This window comes from Antedon mediterranea, chromosome 3, assembly GCF_964355755.1.
Source record: "Antedon mediterranea chromosome 3, ecAntMedi1.1, whole genome shotgun sequence".
NCBI lineage: Eukaryota > Metazoa > Echinodermata > Crinoidea > Comatulida > Antedonidae > Antedon > Antedon mediterranea.
In genome coordinates, this window is record NC_092672.1 from 25,506,650 (window position 1) to 25,529,552 (window position 22,903).

Genomic DNA, 22,903 nt, shown 5'->3' on the forward strand with positions numbered 1-22,903 from the left:
TTAGCATATAGATCAATGCACTCTCAGGCATTATGATTCACCAATTAATAATAAACTCAAACAATGTTTGAACAACGGTGTGTGTTTAATTTGACGGTACAAGCTTACCCGATGACCGAATATATTCACGTGACTTGAATGAGCCAGCATGGAAGGACTAGGATTTAGCTGTAAACTTCTAAAATTTAACTCTGATAATAAACGTCTTTTTGTAACGTCACAGGTAAGTCATTGTCAATATATTTCAGAATGGAATTGTACAAACGCGTTAATGTAGCACCTAATAAGTTATCTTTTGGGTTTACGGCAATGATTTTAGGGTTGTTTTAGGGTTTAATATCCCTTTTTATATTTGGTGACCACTGTCATAATTTGGCCATAATCCCACGACCTAAAGTGGTCCAATTGAGATCCTGATCCGGATTTGCATACACAATTTAAGGTATTCTTCAGTATACCTTTCAGGGATTTGAATTTAGAGAAAGATCCGTCTTGTAGCCTAGTTTGACCTACGGCCTAAACTTAGTAAACTAATAACACATAAAACATTATCTGTTCAGTTTTCAGCTCTCAACCCGCATATTTTTAACATCTGGCGTCTTATTATAACTCTTTATTTTGTTGGATTTAATGCCTGGTACATCCCGTCTTCAGTGACTGATTTTGGAGGGAGTTTTTTCATCTACCTTACCAACTGGACATTCATTGTGGTCACGTGTTATCTTTTGGTAGCGTCGTACAATAGTGGCGTGTATTATTATTTCGTCTTCCGACGTAGAGAAGGTTTGTATTATTTCTTTTCTGAAATATTTATCTGATATCCTATTTTACCATACGGTTGCTGTAATTGATAGTTATGAATAACAGGAGCAACGCTGTTGATTGGAAGCATGAGTCCTTGGATTTAGCCAATGAGCTAGCCGTTACGCCAGTTACGGCGGCATTTGACTACTGCACCATTATTAGTAGAGCAGTTAATGACATGAGCTGTGCATTTTATTACCAAAGCATGAAACTTGGCACAAAGTTTCTTTGATGTATATAGATTCAAAATATCGGGGGGTGCCAAGTGTCCAACGTCCGGTATGGCGGCCATCTTGATTTCAAAATGGCCACCATAAAAACAAAAAATGTTCATATCTTGGCAACTATACACATTAGACACTTAATTCTGGTCTCAAATTGTTCACAAACTATATATTTCTATTTGCTCTAATGAAAAGTTTCATCCAAAAATGACCGGAAATGACGTTTCTTATAGTTTGACCTTTGACCTCGTATTTGTATATCTCTGTAACTACTGGTCATTTTCAATCGATTTTGGTGTCATTTTGTTCAGAATAAATACATTTATATTTGTAGTAATGAAACATTTTCACATAAAATGACCAGAAATACAATTTATGACCTTTGACATTAATTTATTGATTTTTAATTATGTGAATATACTGTAGGTGGTTTTTGTTGGTCTAAAGTGCACCTAATTTTGAACTTTAACCTGATAGGCGTAATTATATTAAATGATTAATGGACTTAAATTGTATATAGTACATAAAATTGGTAAACATTGTGCTTGGTGGTACCATTAGTTCAATGATGTTGGCACCTTCTGATTCGCTAAAAGTTTTAATAGTTTGACAGAGGAAATAACATACATGTTATTGAATACCGTAAAACCTCGAAAAGGTGATAGTATGAGCTTCTTTTCGAGACAGACTGTATTTGATTGTCAAATGAATATAGTATGATGGGGTGGATGATCGTGTTTATATCAATATATTATTAATGACCTTACAAAGAACCCTTTCTATTTCAACAATTAAGCCATAGTTATTCTACAATTTATTGTTTTCCAAGTGGTAGGCCTATTTTGATTGCATCTTATTTTTGTATGCTTCCTCGGTTAATATGGTCCTAACCCTCCTTCTTTGTCTGTAGATGATCTTATCTGTGTGGATGGTCTTTACCCGCTTCTGTGTCTGTTGATGGTATTATTACACCCCTTTCTTTATGTGTGGATGGTCTTACACCCATTTCTTTGTCTGTAGATGGTCTTACACCCCTTCTTTGTCTGTGGATGGTCCTACACTCCCTTCTTTGTCTGTGGATGGTCCTACACCCCTTCTTTTTCTGTGGATGGTCCTACACCCCCTTCTTTGTCTGTGGATAGTCTTATGCACCCTTCTTTGTCTGTGGATGGTCTTACACCCCTTTCTTTGTCAGTGGACGGTCTTATACCCCTTTCTTTGTCTGTGGATGGTCTTATACCCCCTTCTGTGTCTGTTGATGGTATTACACCCCTTTCTTTGTCTGTTGATGGTATTAAACCCCTTTCTTTGTGTGTGGATGGTCTTATATCCCCTTCTTTGTCTGTGGATGGTCTTCTCCCCTTGTTTGTCTGTGGATGGTCCTACACCCCCTTCTTTGTCTGTGGATGGTCTTACACCCCTTATTTGTCTGGGGATGGTCTTATACCCTCTTCTTTGTCTGTAAGTGGTCCTATACCCCTTTCTTTGTCAGTGGATGGTCTTGCACCCCCTTCCTTATCTGTGGATGGTCCTATACCCCTTTTTTTGTCAGTGGATGGTCTTATACCCCCTTCTTTATCTGTGGACGGTCCTACATCCCCTTCTTTGTCTTTAGATGGCCTTACACCCCTTTCTTTGTCTGTGGATGGTCTTATACCTCCTTCTTTGTGTATGGATGGTCTTACACCCCCTTCTTTGTCTGTGGATGGTCTTACACCCCCTTTTTTGTCTGTGGATGGTCTTATACCCTCTTCTTTGTATGTGGATGGTCTTACAACCCCTTCTTTGTCTGTGGATGGTCTTACACCCCCTTCTTTGTCTGTGGATGGTCTTACACCCCCTTCTTTGTCTGGACCTACTACTTTGATTGATTAAATTAGACATTGTTTCTTGTATGATTAGGAAACCAAGACCTTTAAAGTGAAAGTCCACAGGTGGATGCCTAAACAGGTCTTGTACAGAACAGTATATTGTAGGTCCATGTCACTAATTTGAGGATTACTTGAATAATTATATTGAGATGTCTTTTACGAATTGATTTAGTTCGGATTTTGCTAAAAAAACAATGACTAGAGAAAATCGAGGAAAAGGATTCAGATGAAAGGTTTACAGCAAAGGCCCATTACCATAAAAATGGAGTACATTTTTTTAGATGCAACGAAAAAACGATTGACACATCACAGTTTAGCAAACATGTCGGCATAGATGAGCTCAGTGATCTGTCATACTTTATGCCTATCCTATCACATCAAAAGTTAAAAATTCAGAATAATAATTCCGTGTCATTTATTTCGGTAAAAAAATTAGGTGCATTTATACCAATTTAACCACATACAGTATGTTCACATAATTATATATGTATTGTCAGAGGTTATAAATTGTATTTCCAGTCATTTTATGTGAAAATGTTTCATTACTATAAATATAAATGTCTTTATTCTGAACAAAATGACACCAAAATCAGTAGTTACTGAGATATACAGATAAGAGGTCAAAGGTCAAACTGGAAGAAACCTAATTTCCGGTCATTTTTGTACGAAACTTTTCATTAGAGCAAATAGAAATATGTGGTTTGTGAACAATTTAACACCAGAATCAAGTCTCTACTGTTTATAGTTGCCAAGATATGAACACTTTTTGTTTTTATGGTGGCCATTTTGAAATCAAGATGGCCGCCATACCAGACTTTGGACACTTGGCACCCCCCGATATTTTGAATCTATATACATCAAAGAAACTTTGTGGAAAGTTTCATGCTTTGGTAATAAAGTGCACAACTTGGCTATTTTTATGGCGTTAACTGCTCTACTATATTCATAAAGATCCGTGCTGAGGCATTTCAGTTGACATTTCATTGCTAATTCAACAAAGCGGCGTGGCGAGGCATTTATTTGCCGCGTATATAGGAAATTCACAGCGAAAATTTCCAATAAAGCACATCAATGAAACATTGAAGCTCGTTGGACATTTAAAAACTGTTCCACGTTTTAGAAGCACCTGTGCTCAATATCTTTTTTTTCTATCAAATAAATTAAGGCAGAATCTTAAATAGGCATGATAATAGATTATATTGTATGTTAACAAATTGCAGCTGACCTATTTTCTAAATTTAACTGAACCTAACCCTCTAAATAATCTCTCTCAACTAATCATCAGCTACTACTACGTGCGCTCTCTTCTTACCCAGCCTACGCCCCTGATGCTAGCACCACACACGCTCTCAATGTATGCTATAATTATTCTCATGAATCATTCACCAGTTCTGCCTTAAAAATTACAATAAAAAAATGCAACCTAGGCCGGTAAATTCTCAAAACCTTAAACGTTGGCAGGAGTAGGCCTTAGTTTTACATATTATGGCCATAATATGCACGTGTTTTTATATTTTCCAGATAATAGCCTACTTGTACCAGAACCTTCTGAAGAAATACAGTTACCATTCAAATATAAGTTACAATGGTTTCTATTTTACATCTCAGTTAACTTTTCAATTATTGTCACCGTCGTTTATTGGGCAGCTCTATATTCTGCTGACTCTGATTCTCTTTTCATTGATCTCAACGTACATACGCTAACGTCATTGGTTGGCGTCGTAGAAACGTTCTTGTCAGCTACACCTGTACGTTTAATTCATGTGGCATACCCCCTCTGCTATGGATCAATCTATCTATTTTTTACAGTCATTTATTGGGCAGCGGGTGGTACCGATTCGGCTGGTAACCCGTATATCTATCCGATAATTGACTATGAGAACAACCCCGTTAATGCCGTGTTCTCTATACTTGGTTGTGCCGCTGGTGTTTTTGTTTGTCAGGCATTAATTTGGTTAATTTACAATTTAAGACTTAAGATAGCACGTAAATTTATTATTAGCGAACGACCGGAAGAAAGTGGCCTACATCAGACTCTATGATACTTTTAACACTCGGTTCAAATGTTCAACTTTAAAAAAGTTTTATACTAGAAAAACGATTTTAATCGCTTCGGATATACACCAGTACTCTGGACGCACCTTCATTCAAGAAGTGTGCGTCTGTTTGAAAAGTGTAGCTTCCAAATAAATCATTATATCATTATTACTAGTAAGACGACCTGAATAACTATAACACTGTAAAACAGCAGGGGCCTAAATGATTAGCATATTTATTGATGTATTCTGATGCAAACAAAGTTTAACCGTTTAGTTAGGCTATGTTTCAATTGCTACCAGTTTCAGTTTAAACGGATTAACGATAATAATAGCTTAACCGTTTAGTTAGGCTATGTTTCAATTGCTACCAGTTTCAGTTTAAACGGATTAACGATAATAATAGCTTAACCGTTTAGTTAGGCTATGTTTCAATTGCTAACAGTTTCAGTTTAAACTGATTAACGATAATAATAGCTTAACCGTTTAGTTAGGCTATATTTCAATTGCTACCAGTTTTCAGTTTAAACGGATTAACGATAATAATAGATTTACCGTTTAGTTAGGCTATGTTTCAATTGCTACCAGTTTCAGTTTAAACGGATTAACGATAATAATAGCTTAACCGTTTAGTTAGGCTATGTTTCAATTGCTACCAGTTTCAGTTTAAACGGATTAACGATAATAATAGCTTAACCGTTTAGTTAGGCTATGTTTCAATTGCTACCAGTTTCAGTTTAAACGGATTAACGATAATAATAGCTTAACCGTTTAGTTAGGCTATGTTTCAATTGCTAACAGTTTCAGTTTAAACGGATTAACGATAATAATAGCTTAACCGTTTAGTTAGGCTATGTTTCAATTGCTACCAGTTTCAGTTTAAACGGATTAACGATAATAATAGCTTAACCGTTTAGTTAGGCTATGTTTCAATTGCTAACAGTTTCAGTTTAAACGGATTAACGATAATAATATCTTAACCGTTTAGGTAGGCTATGTTTCAATTGCTAACAGTTTCAGTTTAAACGGATTAACGATAATAATAACAATAGAAAATACTTAATTTGTGAATGTAAAGATTTGGAAGTAGGTTTAGAATATGCGAAGAATTAGGCCTACATAATCTGGTATTACAGACATTAATACCAACCTACCAGCAAGATATTATTATAGTGATAACATATCAACGTTTAAAAAAGAATAACGCTAAACTTCACTAAAAAAAGTATTTTTTAAATTAGAGGTGTTCGTCAATACTGTATTTAGATTTAGTTGCGAAACTTCATATAGAATTGAAAAAAAAGTTCATAGAATTATAAAATGTAAACAAACGTTGGTTGATTAAATAAATATAAATACAAAACTATGAAAATCTGCAAACGACTTTAAAATCTATGTTTAAACCTAAACAACTTTGTGTTTAGGAAAACAGTGGCGAACTTGAGTCTTAACAAAATAAAACCAAATTCTAAAACGGTTTATATATTTCCTGATAGATTGATATTATACTGTACTATTTATATGAGAGAAATGTTTTGTAATGCCAATTAAATATCTTAACTCTTGCCCACATGGTCTATCCAACATAATATGTGGTACGGTAGATTATATTCCATGTTGGTTGTAGTCATGGCTGTTTAACATAGATAATATTATTATTATTGATATTATTATTATTATCAAAGACGTTATTACTTTTAAAAACTTGCTTGTTTTTTAAATAGAGTTTTTAAATATTTGCATTGGTACTTTTGAGTCCGCCACGAAAATAGAAATTTTGATATTAAAGCATATAATAAGATTATTATTTTTAAAAAGGTATGTTGAATTTTGTGCTGTAAATTTGTTTAAAAAAACATTTTAAACGATTAATATTGATATTATTATTAAATCCATTCTTACGACTTTTAACAACCTACTTGTTATATTTTTTAACTATTTTTTCATTGCTATTTTTTAATCATCCAGAATAAGAAATTAGTGAATTTTGATATTAAAACATCTTAGAATCTTTCTGTAACGTTTATTTATTTTATTTTCATTTTATTTAGAGAGGGTAACCCTTGCAGCTTAACCCACATCCAGGGGCCCTCTTTAAAATGATAAGATATAAACATCTATTTATAAATCTTTATAATAGGCCTATATAATAAAGTATAAAAAACATTGAACAAATGATGATAGAATAATTATGTGATTGTTTATAATATTATAACATTAAACGATATTCAGCAAAATATATTAGTGATTGGCTAAAATTTGTAAATGTGACTATATTAAAACACGTCATCATAAAACCACCAATGACCAAGTTTATAATACTGTACCGTAGTTGTCCACATTATCTATAACGATTTTATAAGATAATTAATTGTGATAGTCAAATGGACGAGCGGTTAAGGCAGGGGCGCCGTTTACCGTACCTAAAGAGTTAACAACATCGGCAGGGGTTCGAGGCCGACTCGCTCCTAGTTCTGGTGGTGGAAGTACAAGTCTTCTCGGATAAAGACTATAAACAGTAGGTCCAGTGTATACAGTTATAACCTGTGTGTACTTTAAAGATACTTTGTCCCCCTAAAAAAATATTTTTTTAAATTTTTTGGTTGAATATGTTATTTTAATGTCACATAATAGTTATTCACTGTCACAAAAAATTGGGTCTGAAAAAAATTTGTTTACCTGAGAAAAATGTAATTTAAAGCAAAAAATTGTCAAATTGTCTGGAAGACAATGAATTTTTGGGTAATTTAACTGTTTATTTTGTCTTTTTATAGGTGAAATAATTTTTTCCCCCATTTTTTTTCTTATGGAAGTGAACCATTTCATTAAAACTGCAAAATGGCCTATTCAAAGTCCGATTTAAAAAATCTTTATTTGTCATGATTTTGGGGGACAATACATCTTTAAAGAACCCAGTTCATTATTCGAAAAGAGTAGGGGGTTACCCCGGTGAACTGGTTCACAAAATAGCCCCTGCCAATTACCACCTATCTGATAGGAAAGTGATCAATTAACTATTAGTAATCCTTGGCCACATTGCCTAAAGACATTAAATAAATAAATAAAAATAAAAAATAAATAATATATATTGACATATGCCATTTATACCAGTAGACCTCGTCAAAACGTCGAGATATAAAACTAAAAACAAATGGAAATTCCTTTTAGCATAATCATTTAAAGATGTATTGTCCCTTTGACTAATTCCAAAAAAATAAAAAATAAAAGATTTCGAAAAAAGGTGGGTCATTTTGAAGTATCATAATAGTTATTAACTATCACCAAAAATTTTTCATAAAAAAAAAAAATTAACTGAAATACAGACGTTTTTTTGTTAAAAAAATAACTTTGACTTCCAGTCAAAGTTTTCAATCAAAACATATCCCATAATGAAACGCGCTTGTTTGGCTACTCTGTATGCATAATCATAAAACTTCCTCATGATCTGTGTGAAAATACCTTCTTAACCGTGACGAGTTGTAAACAATCCTAATTTAGCATATGCATAATGCGTACTCATGGTTTGAAATCTTTGTTTACTTTACTCGTGACGATTTTCCAGATGAAATGTAATCAAACTAATTTACCTGTTAATTACGTAAACTTGTTGTTTTCGGCTTAAATTTTCGACTAAAAGTGAATAACTTTAATATTACTTTGATATGGCCACTTTAAATTTAGAATATTTTGACCTTTATTTTTTTGTGTTTAAAGGGACAATACATCTTTAATGTTAGATCCAAAGTTCATTTACTTCCGGCTATTAATGTTAATATAATAGACCTACCTGCATATAATACTTGTATTGTGAAGGCAGATTCAATTTACGCCACGAGTGGTGGTGAATAATAATGGTTTATGTAAATAGCGGAAGCAATAATACAAACAATGATCATGCATATCTCCACGTATAAACCTAATGTTTCAAGTTATGGTTATAAAGCTAAACAATGTTTGAACAGCTATGTGAGTGTTTATCATAACGATACGAACCTACTAGGACCCCGAGTGCCGAATTTAGTAGGTGAATTAAAGATACCAGTTTGTCACCTGACTTGAGCCAACATGGAAGGACGAGGAGTTAGCTGTAATCTTCTAAAACTTAACTCTGATAAACGTCTTTTTGTAACGTCACAGGTAAGTCATTATATCAAGCTATTGTTGTGATGTAATTTCAGAATAGCCTTTTTTTAGATTTGTTTAAAGTGATATTTATTGGTGAAGGTGTTGGCCTAGAACCAATGGTTTCCACAGTTCAGTCATACCATAGAGATAATCTCTATGGTCATACTGATGTTCTAAGTCTTGTTTAAACGTAACGGAACGACGGAGTCACAGCGCAAGTAAGTTGACCAATCACATGCGATAGTCGAATGATCCTTCGCGTTATTTTTGGTCAATTTGCTTGCGGTGCGCTTACAGTATTAGTATGTTATTCTAAATTACTATATTTAGGCCTACGTTATACCAAGGAAATTTTCCTGGTTATGCTCAAACGTTACATCTTTGCTTCTCACGGTTTCTGTATGTTAATCGTATACAGACAACATTTCTGCATAGAATAGTACTAAAAGTCATTTTTTTAAAGGGATATATTATAATGTTATCTACATTGTATTATAGCCGTAATAATTACCGTTATTAATACTTAATTGTTGATGATTTTTAACAATGACTAAAAATGGAAGAACATCATATTTATATAGGCCTACAATGCTTTTTACGCACAGACGAGATTTGACTGGAATACGTTGATTTATGAATATCGTACTAGTGTTAATGATGTAATACTTCATTAAATGACAGATGTTGTTCTGCATAAAATGAAACAAACATCACGAATAACACATTTTACCCGTGCTAAGACATATGGTAATATACGAAAAATGATACGGCTCGTAGGCCTCCAATAGTTATTCAATCTTGGTGCCACTTTCAAGTGTTACATTGTAGTATTAGGCCTAATTAGTTACTTAGTTACTGTAACTGCATTGCTATTATCTGTTCAGTTTTCAGGTCTCAACCCGCATATTTTCAGCATCTGGCGTTTTATTATAACGCTTTATTTTGTTGCATTTAATGCCTGGTACATCCCGTATTCAGTGATTGATTATGGATGGACTTTTTTCATCTACCTTACTAACTGGACATTCATTGTGGTCACGTGTTATCTTTTGGTAGCGTCGTACAATAGTTGCGTGTATTACTACAATGTCACTCGACGAGGAGAAGGTTCGAATAAGTATTTTCTTTATTCTAAAATATTAAATATCAATGATTAAAGATGTAATTTCTATCTAAAGGAAAAATGTGTACAATGTTTGCTGAATATGCCATTTACAATGTCACTATAGGCCTAATAGTTATCCACTTTGACCAGAAAAACCAAATTATTTAAAAACTATAAGTGAAATTATTTTCACTAAATAACATATTCAAAGTCTGATGATTAATCTTCATTTTTCCTGTTTTTGGCTAAAGCGGCTGCGGGATATTTAAATGCTGCAGCATTCAACGCGCCTCAACGTATGTATTATCTCCCAGCATTCAATGCGCCTCAACGTATGTATTATCTCCCTGAACAAACAATTTGTTTTTATAGTTTGCTGTTGAATATGCCATTTTAATGCCCTTGAAGAAAGATTAAATCGAAAAAAATGTATTTAGCTGAAAAAAACCTGTAATTTAAAGCAAAAAAATAGTCCAATTGGTACCAACCACTGTGTTTTTGGTTGAATTTTATCATTCATTTTCTTATTTTATAGTGGAATACATTTTTTATTTGGTTATTTTTACGGACGGAATTAACTTTATTTAAAATACAAACTAACCTATTCAAAGTTTGATTTAATAATCTTCATTTTTCATGTTCTCGGAGGACAATAGGCCTAGGCCTACATTTTAAAGTATTGCACCGCTCTTCAGAAAATGCCTAGGTGAGACATTTAAATTCTGCCAGACATTGAGTAAGCGCCTCCACAGTGGTAAATTTAATTAAATATCATCAATTTTATCCATATACAGTAGTAATTTGTCCTCGTGCTGTGGTGTGTTCACGAAGCAGCGCTCTTAATAGGCAAAAAATGTATTAATAATAATCAACTGATCAGGACTAATATAATTATGCATTTTATGTTTATTTATATTTTTTAGGTAGCCTTCTTGTACTAGAATCTTCTGAAGAAACACAGTTACCATTTAAATATAAGTTACAATGGTTTCTATTTTACATATCAGCTAACTTTTCAATTATTGTCACCGTCGTTTATTGGGCAGCTCTATATTCTGATGACTCTGATTCTCTTTTCATTGATCTCAACGTACATACGCTAACGTCATTGATCGGTATCTTAGAAACGTTCTTGTCTGCTACACCTGTACGTTTAATTCATGTAGCATACCCCCTCTGGTATGGGACAATCTATCTATTTTTTACAGTAATTTATTGGGTAGCGGGTGGTACTGATATAAATGGTAACACATACATCTATCCAATAATTGACTACGAGAATGAGCCTGTTACTGCTGTGTTATCTATACTTGGTTGTGTAGCGGGTGCATTTGTTTGTCAGGTATTACTTTGGTTGATTTACAATTTAAGACTTAAAATAGCAAGTAAATTGATTATTGGCGAACGACCTGAAGAAAGTAGGCCTACATCAGACTCGACGTTACTTTAGCTGTAAGAAAAAAAACCAGATTGGTTTTCTAATAAGTTGTTTTGTAGGCCTAAAAGATTGTAATCGGCGCTTGTGGTTCAAGCAACCCTGCTTAAGTAGTACAGTACAAGTATTTTGTAGTATGTTTAAATCTAAATGTAAATCCATGGAGACATTGCCTTATATATTACAATTGTAGCCGACAGTGTTCATTCATTCTCATAACCCTACATTTTGAGTTTGAGTATTATAAATGAGTGAATGATCAAACACATTCAGCTACCTAAACTAAACAGTTACGCTTGGTTCCCACTAGAACGTAACTCAACGGCGTAAGCCGCTACGTAAGCGAATTGATTAGCAAAAGCTATTTTTTGGCTCCTTTTCACACACACATACATATTTTATTGTATTGTACTATTTATGTATGATGATGTGAATAAAGTTGGTATCTAAAATTGTCCAATGGATTGTTCGAACTGTCGTTTGAGATTGGTAAATTCGTTGCGGCTTTATACGTTCTTGCATTGCGTGAAGTGGGAACCAAGCTTTAGCCTTAAAATGTTCCTATCAAGTGAATACCGTACTTACAACTTGTAAGGAAAATCCATTCCATTGACTTAAGTATTATACTGGCGTTGTAAAATGCATTCTCTATAACCAGGTGAAATTACACTCTTCACTGCTCTAACTATTTACAGAAAATATCACACTTGAGCGTGACTGGTCTTAGGTCCTTTTCAGACCATTTTCATTCTACAAGTGTAAACCATTTATATCTTCGTGTGGTGACTGCAGGTATATCAAAACTACAGCCGCTCAGCCAGATAATCTCCATAAAATATCATTTTCAGTATTGTAGGCATGATTTATTTGTTTTAATATGTAAACATATATTTGTACTGTTTTCTCCCAAATATCTTATTAAAGTATATATTTATGAATTATATTTACTGTTGTCATCTCTCATCAATATTTGTTGTGCTATGTAAACACACTAGGACTAAAGACATTTCAACCAAATTTCTATATTTTTTTTCCATCACAAAATTGTATTGTAGGCCTAGTCCTATGTTTTGAAATGTCCAACATATACATGGCAACGGACTCTACTACACCAATCATCAAAAATATATGTGATTGAAGTTACAAAAGACGAGTTAAAAAAGAATCAGAACCATATATAAAAGTAAAGAATACGATATATACATTTTTTAAATAAATTTAATGAAATAAATAAATGTAAAAAATATTTACAATTCAGCGAAATGCAATGAAAAATATGAAAGAAGAAACTTATTATTTAATACATGTTGGAGCCTTACAATCTAGTTTTATCTATATCCAAACATAGGCCTATATCTGTGAGTGTGAATCCGCTCCCATAAATAATCGATTTACTATTTAAGACAATCTTTTATACCATGGATCAGAAGCTAATTCTTTTAAGCCGAACCATACAAATTCTCTACAAGTGCTTTGTATTCAGGTAGGTATAAAGCTGTCGAACGCCCGTACTTTGTATTCAGATAGGTGTAAAGCTGTTCAACACCCGTATGAAAATTCCGAAAACAACCAATAATAAAAGGCGGTGGCCTTGATTAATGGGAACAATAAGTACTTGTACTTGAAACGAACCAATCACGAGTCAAAGGATTATAATCCACAGTTTCCGTGGCCGAATAAAAACAAATGCATAGGTTTGGCTCGAGAAGTGGACAGAGTTATACAGGCTATCATACTCTGGAAAATGGAGGAGCGTGGTTGCTTCAGAAACTGCCTGGTCTGGTTACGTCTAACTAATGAACATCCAACATTATTTACTAAATCACAGGTAGGTTGACCTTCGCAATTAATAATAGTTCAGTTAAGCAAATGCCATTGGTTTGCATTCATTCATACATGATATTGCAATTGAGTTTCAATGACATCGCAACATTCCATTTTGTGGGGCTCTAAAATGTGTATATGAGGGACTTTTAGATTTTCACGTCGACTATGTACGTCGACGGCTACCTTATTACGTCATTTTATGATATGTGCATGCCCTAGGGTACCACGTCGACTGACAAATGTGAGCACTTGTTCAGTGGCCTTTAGACGTTCGCTCTCTGACATGACTACGAGTGGACGTATGACGTCATAACACTGCAAACGTTCACCAAAATCATGGTCTAGAGTGGTTGCGATGATTTTCTGAGAATGTAATAATTAGTTAATTTCAGTCAAATCATTTACAAAGTGTGAATTACTGAGTTGTATTGGTTATTTTAGCACCACGGACAAGTGCTACCTATAAAGATTACAAGGTCAGATCCCACGGTCATTACGTCATACGTTCACTGGCACGTCATCGTAAATGTCCACTTAATATATAAATGTCCACTCAAATATCTGTCTACTACGACCCATGTGTACGTGGCCGTCGTGTTCACGTTCGCTCAATCTAAAAGTCCCTATTATTTAGATTAGGCTTACAACAGAGTAGCCTATTAGGTGTACTTAATAAACCAGACGATCCAGTGAATTAATTTCAGATAAAAACAGAAACATATTAAGTGTTTTAAAGTAGGGCCTACTATTTTATTATTATTATTTTTAATATCACTAGGGATTTAAAGAATTCTTTACTCCATGATATAAGACGTATTAGCTACAAACAAACGCTTTCAGAAAAGCGCGTGATTGTTAGTGCCATGTCCGCATGTTAATGAGTTTATGTCATTTCGAAATTAGGTAGACCTATGTATGCCTATTATTACAGTACATTTCTTCCTCAATAAGAAGCTGTAAACGGCACCTATTCCGTTCCGTTTGGAAAAAGAGTGCTGGTTGTTTTTTCTGCCCACGTGTTCGAATACACGCCCTTAATGTACGTTGATCAGAACCTAAATAATTTGATTAAATCTTTGATTTAGTTTACAGGTTTGAATCCATATATCTTCACTGTCTACCGGTTTGTCGTGACGCTATACCTGACTGCTTTCGCTTGTTGGTATACAGCAGCAAGTGCACCCGAGTATGGCTGGACGTATCTCGTTTATTTGACAAACTTAACGTTACTTTTGGTGGTATTTTACCTGATAGCTTCTTCTATTAATAGTACGATTGTGCTCATACGAAGATGTCGTCATACCACAGGTGATTTATGCTTTGATTTTCCAAAAAATTGACTATGTATAGGTCTATAGGCCCTTACACTTTGGCGACGGTATAGCTTACATAAAAAATAAAATACCGGTATTATTTTTATCAAAGGCATCATAGATGGTTACAGTTCTAAAATGAAAACTGTTTTCTTTTGTTTCAAGTAGGCCTACTTGAAAAAAAGGCATATTTTGATAGCGTCAATCGTTATCGCCCTTAGTATAAATGGACCTTAGTACTTCATTGGATAGGCGCTAAATTCGGATTAGTAACATTAATGTATAAAGTCACTGATGAATTGGCTACACCCCCTCCCCCGTCGATTAGGATTGACTATGTTTATATGAATATTTCTGATAAGAATTAAGGATTTTCATCTATTTTCATCCCCGTCGGGCAAATCCTGGCGCCACTAATTCATTCGATTAATATTATTCTGTATTATAATATTCTAGGCTATTTACCATAAAATGCTTTTTTTCTTCAGAAGAAGTCGTTTCGTCAAGTTCTTCTGGCACGATCGATGGAAATAACGCGTTACCATTTATTTACAAAATACAATGGTTTTTGTATAACATGGCAACAGCCAGTTCATTGCTTGTCGTACTTATCTACTGGGGAGCTATATACACTCCAGATACGGACGTCACTATATTTACGGACCTCAATATACATGGTTTAACTATATTAGTCATGGCTATAGAAACGCTTGTATCCGCTGTTCCTGTACGGATGTCACATGGTATATATCCACTGGCATACGGAGTTTTTTATGTTATATTGACTGTTATATTTTGGGCGGCAGGTGGTACAGATCCAAACGGAAATGCATATATTTATTCAATAATTGATTACGAAGAAAACGCCGACTTTGCCGTAATTGTTGTTATTGGTGCACTAATTGGTATAATAGTGTGCCATGTTGTTATGTGGTTACTGTTCAAACTTAGGATGAAAGTTGTCACAAAGTGGTTTGAAGATGACACCCGTGATGAAGAAACGGAAGGAGAGCAAGTTGCAACCAGTGGCGTGTAACGTGTAGCCTACACGCAAAGATAACACAAAAAAACATAAAACAATATCTTAGATTATCCTATAAGTAAAGGCTAAGTGTTTGAGTTTAAATATTATATAATATAATTTCATACCCCCAGGGCAGGAGTATTCCAGGCCCATATGGTATGTCATACCCCCAGGGCAAATTTCATTGCGTATCTTTTAACAGTCGAAAGATTGTTTTATAAATCTTATAAAATTATTATCTCAAAATAATTGATAATTGATATCGGTAAGCCTATACATTCTCTGTTTCGGCAGTTCCAAATGCATTGATCTATAAAGACTATATTCTGATTTTTCGGCGCTCCTGTATTTTACCTGTTATATAAGTACAGTTGTTACCCTGGTGTAGGCTTTATTTAGTATTTTGTGGTTATTGAGGAGTTCTCTCTTGTTGTAGATTTTAATAGTTCTCCTTTTTTCTCTCTCTCTATCATTCACTACTGTAAGTTGCTTTTATTTTTTATTCTTAGTAGTTTTCGGTTTTTTTTTATTGTAGTGCCCCCACCCCTTCTTCTTTAAGTATTGTTATTGTATTGGATGGATTCAGCAAAAGTTACCGTAGCCATAGAACATTGGGACGGATTTTTTTTATCTTTTGTGGTAGCCACCACCTTTATTCATCATTCAATCTTTCATAAATGTATTACACAATTGTTGTATTTACTCTCATTTCATATAATATATAATACATTTCCGTTTCCTCAGTGGTTTAACTTTTTTTCTATTAATAAATGTTATTTTCAATAAATCCATCCAACTTAACATCTAATATTCAATTAACAATGTTTGTTTTTTCCTTCTGATTAGAACAATCAGTTGTATTCATTTCGTAACATATTATCATTATTTTTTTTTGTATCTATCCTATTCTTATATAATTTCTACAAGTACTGATTTCTTCGTTGTATACATATAATCTATTCTAACACATTCCCATTCTCTTAGCATTTTTTTTTTCATTTTTTTTATAGATATTTACAATCATAGTATACTATTACCGTTGCATTTGTTTCGATCAAACACATATTCAATTAACAATGCATATTCTCTCTTTTAACTATAAATTACAACTTACTAGCTATTTAAACTAACAAAATATTAACATTGCTCTTTATTTTGAATAACAAAATATTTTCATTTAACATTGCTTTTTATTTGGGACGTATAAAGTTGTTAGAGATCTATCTACTGGTAACAACAAAGACAGATACCACATTGTGGTATCTGTTGCGGAGAAAGGCAATGGAGATGGAGGACCTGAACTGAGAAGTGGTCCTGAACTGAACTCTACCTTTCATATTCATAGGCCTTAATTGTTTTTGTTGAATAATTTTTTGAACAATTTTTAGAATTTGATTAAAGTTTGCGGTGTCTTTATTTGAAATTTGTTTTTAATTTAGTGTTTCAGTGTTGTTCGAATAGGTATTGTTAATTAATTTTCAAGCGTGTATTTATTGTTTGACCACTACAAAACCTTGAATAATCCTTAACGATTCTCCCAACGGTTATCTGAGTGTGGTGACTGCATCAACGCTACAGCCGCTCAACCCGATAATCTCCATTAAATATCATTTTCAGTATTGTAGGCATGATTTATTTGTTTTAATATGTAAACATATATTTGTACTGTTTTCTCCCAAATGTCTTATTAAAGTATATATTTATGAATTGTATTTACTGTTGTCATCTATCATCAATATTTGTTGTGCTATGTAAACACACTAGGACTAAAGACATTTCAACCTAATTTCTATAATTTTTTTTCATCACAAAATTGTATTGTAGGCCTAGTCCTATGTTTTGAAATGTCCAACATAGGCCTATAGGATACATGGCAACGGGCTCTACTACACCAATCATCAAAAATATATGTGATTGAAGTTACAAAAGACGATTTAAAAAAGAATCAGAACCATTATAAAAGTAAAGAGTACGATATATACATTTTTTAAATAAATTAAATAAAATAAATGTAAAAAATATTTACAATTCAGAGAAATGCAATGAAAAATATGAAAGAAAAAACTTATTATTAGTAAAAAGGTTCATCTGGATCACTGTATAGTATTTTAAGTAAATTTTCTTTTGGATGATCCAAAGTCGAATAAAATTCGTAAACTTACGTTTTTAACTCTAGCTTTCGCTGGTCAACGACGCAGCTTAATCATAAGTGAGTAACTGTGACTTGGACTTGTTGCAGATTTATCTTTACCATCATGATAATCATTACGACCTTATAACAACAATGACAGGTTTTTTAAAAGTTGTTTATTTTTGTGATAGATGTTTTACAGGGTATATTAAAAAGTATTCTCACAAGTGTCAATACACGTGCGTACTTTGAAAGCATCACAACTGTGACACCCTTCTATTAGCGTACCTGTAAATAATACTATAGAGTGTAAGGAGTGCAATAGATTTTTTAAGCATAAGCAATGTTTCGCCAATCATAAAACATCTCCTGATTCTAAAAAAGTTTCAGTATGTGACAAAATTCAAAATTGTTCAACTTGTGATAGGATCATTCAAAAAGATCATAATTGTCAAAACCGTTTTTGTAGAATTTGTAGGACTTTCGTTTCATACGATAAGGGCTGTCACTGAATATTTCTTTTTTGATTTTGAATGCACGCAAGAAACTGGCGAACACAAACCAAATTTATGCGTTCTTCAAAAAACTTGTCTTAATTGTATCGATGGTGCTAATGACTTCGCCGAGTGTGATGTGTGTGGGGAGAAATCAATGACTTTCACGGGGAGACTGCATGCGTAGATTTTTGCAATTATGTATTTAATGAGTACAAATATAATCATAATATTACGTGTATCGCTCACAACCTCCAGGGCTACGATAGTTACTTCGTGCTCGAATACCTATGCAAAACCTGTATTGTACCAGATATTATTGCCGCGGTGGTAAACCTATTTCAATTAAGGTTAAAAAAAACAAGTATCCGATTCATTGATTCCCTTTCATTTCTACCCATGTCTCTATCCAAATTACCCAAAACTTTTGGCATCTCCAAGCTAAAAAAAGGGGGGTACTTTCCTCATTATTTCAATACGCTAAAAATCAAAATTACGTAGGTCCTTACCCCGATTCTTCCACCTATTTCCCCGATAAAATGACTACTTCAGGCCGAGAATTATTCTTTAAATGGTATAATCAGAAAATTAAAACTAATCAAATTTTCAATCTCCAAAAAGAACTCGTCGAGTATTGCATCAGTGATATAGATATTCTCAGAAAGTGTTGTCTTACTTTTAGACATCTTTTTTTTTAAAGTAACTACATCGCCGAAAAACCCTCTACTCGGAGGTGTTGACCCCTTTTCAAATAATTTAATGACAATTGCCTTGGCGTGTAATCACGTCTTTTCTAGAAATTTTTTAAAACCATTCACCATCGCTCTATTACACCATCAGGGTATCTAACAACCGTTAACCATTCTCACTCTAGCATGGAATGGCTGTGCTACGAGTCGCATAAAAGGGGAGTGGGGGGTCTTTATCCATCATGCGAGAAATGGAGGGGAAAAAATGTTGGGACCTTACTTTGTCGACGGCGCATATTTAGAAAACAAAATTATTTTTGAATTAATGGGTTGTTTGTTCCACGGGTGCCAAGATTGTTATAGATCTGATTCCATTAACCCCTTCACTAACGAAGCCATGTTGGAATTCTTTGTCAAGACAAGCAAGAAAACAATGTTTCTGAAGGAGCAATTTCCAGATTTTGAGTACGTCGAAATTTGAGAACACGAATGGAAACGGATAAAACAGTCGTTGGCCCCCGATGTTAAATCTATTGTCTCCAAAGTTCCTTTCATTAGTCAACAAAGAGACGCGTTATTCGGTGGGAGGACTAATGCCAGTTGTTTTTTCTATAAGGTAAAACCGGGTGAAGAAATTAATCGATTATACTTCCTTGTACCCTTATGTAAATAAATACGGTACCTACCTGCCCTCTGTAGAACATGCGTCGATTTTCAACAACAAACCGCTTGCAATCATTCTGGTACCCCGATAGAGAATTTAAAGGACCTAAACCTCGATCGAGCTAAAGCCGTGGAAGTTGGCTACGAGATACGTAAAGTTCACGTAGTATGGCACTTTAAAAATAAAAGCGCCACACTGTAGATTCTCCCTCGTCCGGCCTATTTGCCTTCTACATTAACAGATTTTAAAAATTTAAACAAGAAGCTTCGGGTTGGCCTGAATGGTGTATAACTCTTGTAGATATACACAAATATATTTCGGACTATCGAACAGTAGAAGGTATCATGACGACATTGCGTACAATCGATGTCCGGGGCTTCGATCTCTGGCCAAATTATTGCTAAATAGTTTTGGGGATAAATTTGGTCAGTGTGAAAACCTCACGAGAATTAAATATACGCAAGATCCTAGAGGTTTACGATATTTATCGAACACCCGGATAACCGTTCATGACATACATTTTGTTAATAAAGACTTGGCTGAGAATAAATTCGACGACGAGGAACAATTTGTTGAAGTTAAGTTAACCGATAGGTTAACGTTGTCATTGCCGCATTTACCACTGCGCTAGCGCGTTTAAAATTATACGAACTGTTGGAGCAATTACAGGAACGCGTCCTGTATTACGATACCGACAGCAATCTACGTATCATAACCCGGGGCTTGGGACCCTCCCCTGGGCAACTACTTGGATCAGTTCACGACCGAGGTCGACCCTAAAGACGTTAAGTACATTGAGTCCTTCGTTTCTGGTGGGCCTAAGAACTAAGCCTATAAATTGGATACTGGAAAGTCTGTTTATAAAGTCAAGGGTTTTACTCTCAATTTTACAAATGCGCAGAAAAATAATTTTGACACCGTCTCCAATATGGTAAGGGGTATTGGTTCCTATACAATTAAGAAAGTTGAGAAGAATCTTGTAAACGCGTAAGTCAAAAACTCGTAAGATAGTCAACGAAACATCGACTAAAGACCATCGAATCGTGTGTACGACAAACGAATTATCATCAAAAATTATCGCACAGTTCCTTACGGTTATGTTTGGTAAATCATTGCAATAAATGTCATCTCTTTTTTAAATGTAAACACATGCACTTTTTATAGATAATTAATTGTTAGTTTTTATGTAATTTCTTGCACTCAATTTCCTTTATAAATTCGTTTCCCATTTTGTAGTTTAAGCAAAATATATTTGTAGTTTTAATGTAAATATTTTTATACCTGTTTTTAATTAGGGTTGGTGAGTACGCAAGAATTTTGCCAAAATACGCAAATTGAGGGCGCTATGCTTTGCCAAAATACGCAAATCTGCTTTGCCAAAATACACAAATCATGCCAAAATACGCAAAACTGCTTTTCCAAAATCATGGATGTAATAGCCGAAGGCTGGATGGTAATCTTTTAATGTTATCGCAGTTCAAAAGTGATTCTCCATGGAGAGGGAACCAACAAGATGGCGGCTGCAATCGACCAATCAAATATTCCCTATGCAGTAAGGCTACGCACTACTACGCCTGTGTGTTGTTGAGCCTATCTCCATGAGAACGATACGCAACGCAGCGCGTTAAGCGTATAAACGCGAACGCATTCTATATGATCCTCGTATACAAAAAATGCTATTATTACCAAGAAATTATTCATTCTAATACGATTAACAATAATTATATTTAATTTTATAAAAACTTCTCGCTTTGCTTTGACAAGAATATGTGTTGTAATTTATGTGTGGTCTTGATGTATTATATTAGATTATTATTTTTTATATTAAATAATGTTTTTGAACACATTTACGGCCGCCATCTTGTTGGTTCCCCTCCTGTTGGAATCACTTTTCAGTCTGGAGTGCGCCCTCTAGCCTTCTGCTTAATATCTCGATGGCCAAAATACACAAATCATGCTAAAATACGGAAATCTGCTTTGCAAATACGCAAATCATGCCAAACTACGCAAATTGAAGGCGCTATGCTATGATGCCAAAATACACAAATCATGCCAAAATACGCAAATACGCCCTCAATTTGCGTATTTTGGCATGATTTGCTATTTTGGCAAAGCAAAACACCCTCAATTTGCGTATTTTGGCATAATTAGCGTATTTTGGCAAAGCAAAACGCCCTAAATTTGCGTATTTTGGCATGAGTTGCGTATTTTGGCAAAGCATAGCGCCCTCAATTTGTGTATTTTGGCAATTTTTTTTGCGTATTTTGGCATGATGCTCACCAACCCCACTCAAATTTCTTGCACTAAGTTTTGTTTATAAAGCCGATACCGTTTCTCTTTTTTTAGATTTTTATATTTTGTAATTTTAATTTAAATATTTTCCATTTGGATTTTTAAGTCGATAGGCTACCGTTTCTCTTTTTGTTGATTAAGCAAATATATTTTTGTTAATTAGGCCTACTAGTTATTTTCTTTATCGTAATTTTGTTTTATGCGAAATTTGAAAAAAATGTCAACACTGTACTTGTTTATAATAATATACTTGTCTGTTTCCTAGACGACGACAACAACAACAAAAGACATGCGTAGTGGTGACTGCATTTTTTTGTTTTATCGCATCCAATATAAATATTGTAATCTCTCCTCTTCCTTGTTTAAATTTTTTATTTATCCGATTTCACCAAACAATTCGTTCAGCAAGGCTACAAAAATGCCTATACTATAGTCAGTCGACTAAGTACCATAATAATTAGTTTCTACGTTACAACTTCCTATGGTCGATTTAGAGGAAATATTTTTAGCATACATTGAATATAAATTGACGGGATTAGTTGTTTGGGACTCACCTATACTCCACAGGGTATTCATGCTTGTAAAGAGTTGGAAAACAATTTTAGTTTTTTTTTAGATTTGTTTTGTATAAAGATATTTCTTCGGAAGCGCTGTAATTAAGTATTAGAGCAAATGATGAGCGCGATAGAAAAATCATAACGTCGGCAGACTTTTGACTTTTTGTATGTACATGTGTTGTGGCACAGTGTGAAACTGAATTGTAGTTAATGTAAAACGACGTCTCGTGTGGATTTTTCAAGAAAAAAGTTATTGAACTTTGAAATGACGATGAGTCGGTTAGGGCTAGTTACAAAAAAATAGCCCGTTAA

General features: G+C 34.0%; 4 protein-coding genes across 4 annotated transcripts in view; 3 read left to right on the forward strand and 1 right to left on the reverse strand.

Annotated features, from left to right (window-relative positions):
* The window catches only part of LOC140045084 (density-regulated protein-like), a 211,506-nt gene that overhangs the window by 177,261 nt on the left and 11,342 nt on the right, over positions 1-22,903 (reverse strand). The gene's annotated exons all lie outside the window — the stretch shown is intronic.
* Positions 149-5,453, forward strand: LOC140044204 (protein rolling stone-like). The gene is made up of 3 exons (XM_072088682.1): positions 149-223; positions 561-783; positions 4,421-5,453. The coding sequence occupies exons 1-3, from the start codon at positions 149-151 to the stop codon at positions 4,939-4,941; spliced, it is 819 nt and encodes a 272-aa protein (XP_071944783.1). The 3' UTR covers positions 4,942-5,453.
* LOC140043749 (protein rolling stone-like) lies at positions 8,792-12,501 on the forward strand. The gene is made up of 3 exons (XM_072088227.1): positions 8,792-9,072; positions 9,945-10,167; positions 11,089-12,501. The coding sequence occupies exons 1-3, from the start codon at positions 9,001-9,003 to the stop codon at positions 11,613-11,615; spliced, it is 822 nt and encodes a 273-aa protein (XP_071944328.1). The 5' UTR covers positions 8,792-9,000; the 3' UTR covers positions 11,616-12,501.
* On the forward strand, positions 13,345-16,336 carry LOC140044205 (uncharacterized). Its single transcript, XM_072088683.1, has 3 exons — positions 13,345-13,428; positions 14,513-14,735; positions 15,229-16,336. The coding sequence occupies exons 1-3, from the start codon at positions 13,345-13,347 to the stop codon at positions 15,774-15,776; spliced, it is 855 nt and encodes a 284-aa protein (XP_071944784.1). The 3' UTR covers positions 15,777-16,336.

Coding starts and splice junctions, on each gene's coding strand:
- LOC140044204 (XM_072088682.1), top strand. CDS start 149: ATGGAAGGACTAGGATTTAGCTGTAAACTTCTAAAATTTAACTCTGAT. Junction 224..560: donor GTCTTTTTGTAACGTCACAG/GTAAGTCATTGT, acceptor TTATCTGTTCAG/TTTTCAGCTCTCAACCCGCA. Junction 784..4,420: donor CGTCTTCCGACGTAGAGAAG/GTTTGTATTATT, acceptor TATATTTTCCAG/ATAATAGCCTACTTGTACCA.
- LOC140044205 (XM_072088683.1), top strand. CDS start 13,345: ATGGAGGAGCGTGGTTGCTTCAGAAACTGCCTGGTCTGGTTACGTCTA. Junction 13,429..14,512: donor CATTATTTACTAAATCACAG/GTAGGTTGACCT, acceptor TCTTTGATTTAG/TTTACAGGTTTGAATCCATA. Junction 14,736..15,228: donor AAGATGTCGTCATACCACAG/GTGATTTATGCT, acceptor TTTTTTCTTCAG/AAGAAGTCGTTTCGTCAAGT.
- LOC140043749 (XM_072088227.1), top strand. CDS start 9,001: ATGGAAGGACGAGGAGTTAGCTGTAATCTTCTAAAACTTAACTCTGAT. Junction 9,073..9,944: donor GTCTTTTTGTAACGTCACAG/GTAAGTCATTAT, acceptor TTATCTGTTCAG/TTTTCAGGTCTCAACCCGCA. Junction 10,168..11,088: donor TGTCACTCGACGAGGAGAAG/GTTCGAATAAGT, acceptor TATATTTTTTAG/GTAGCCTTCTTGTACTAGAA.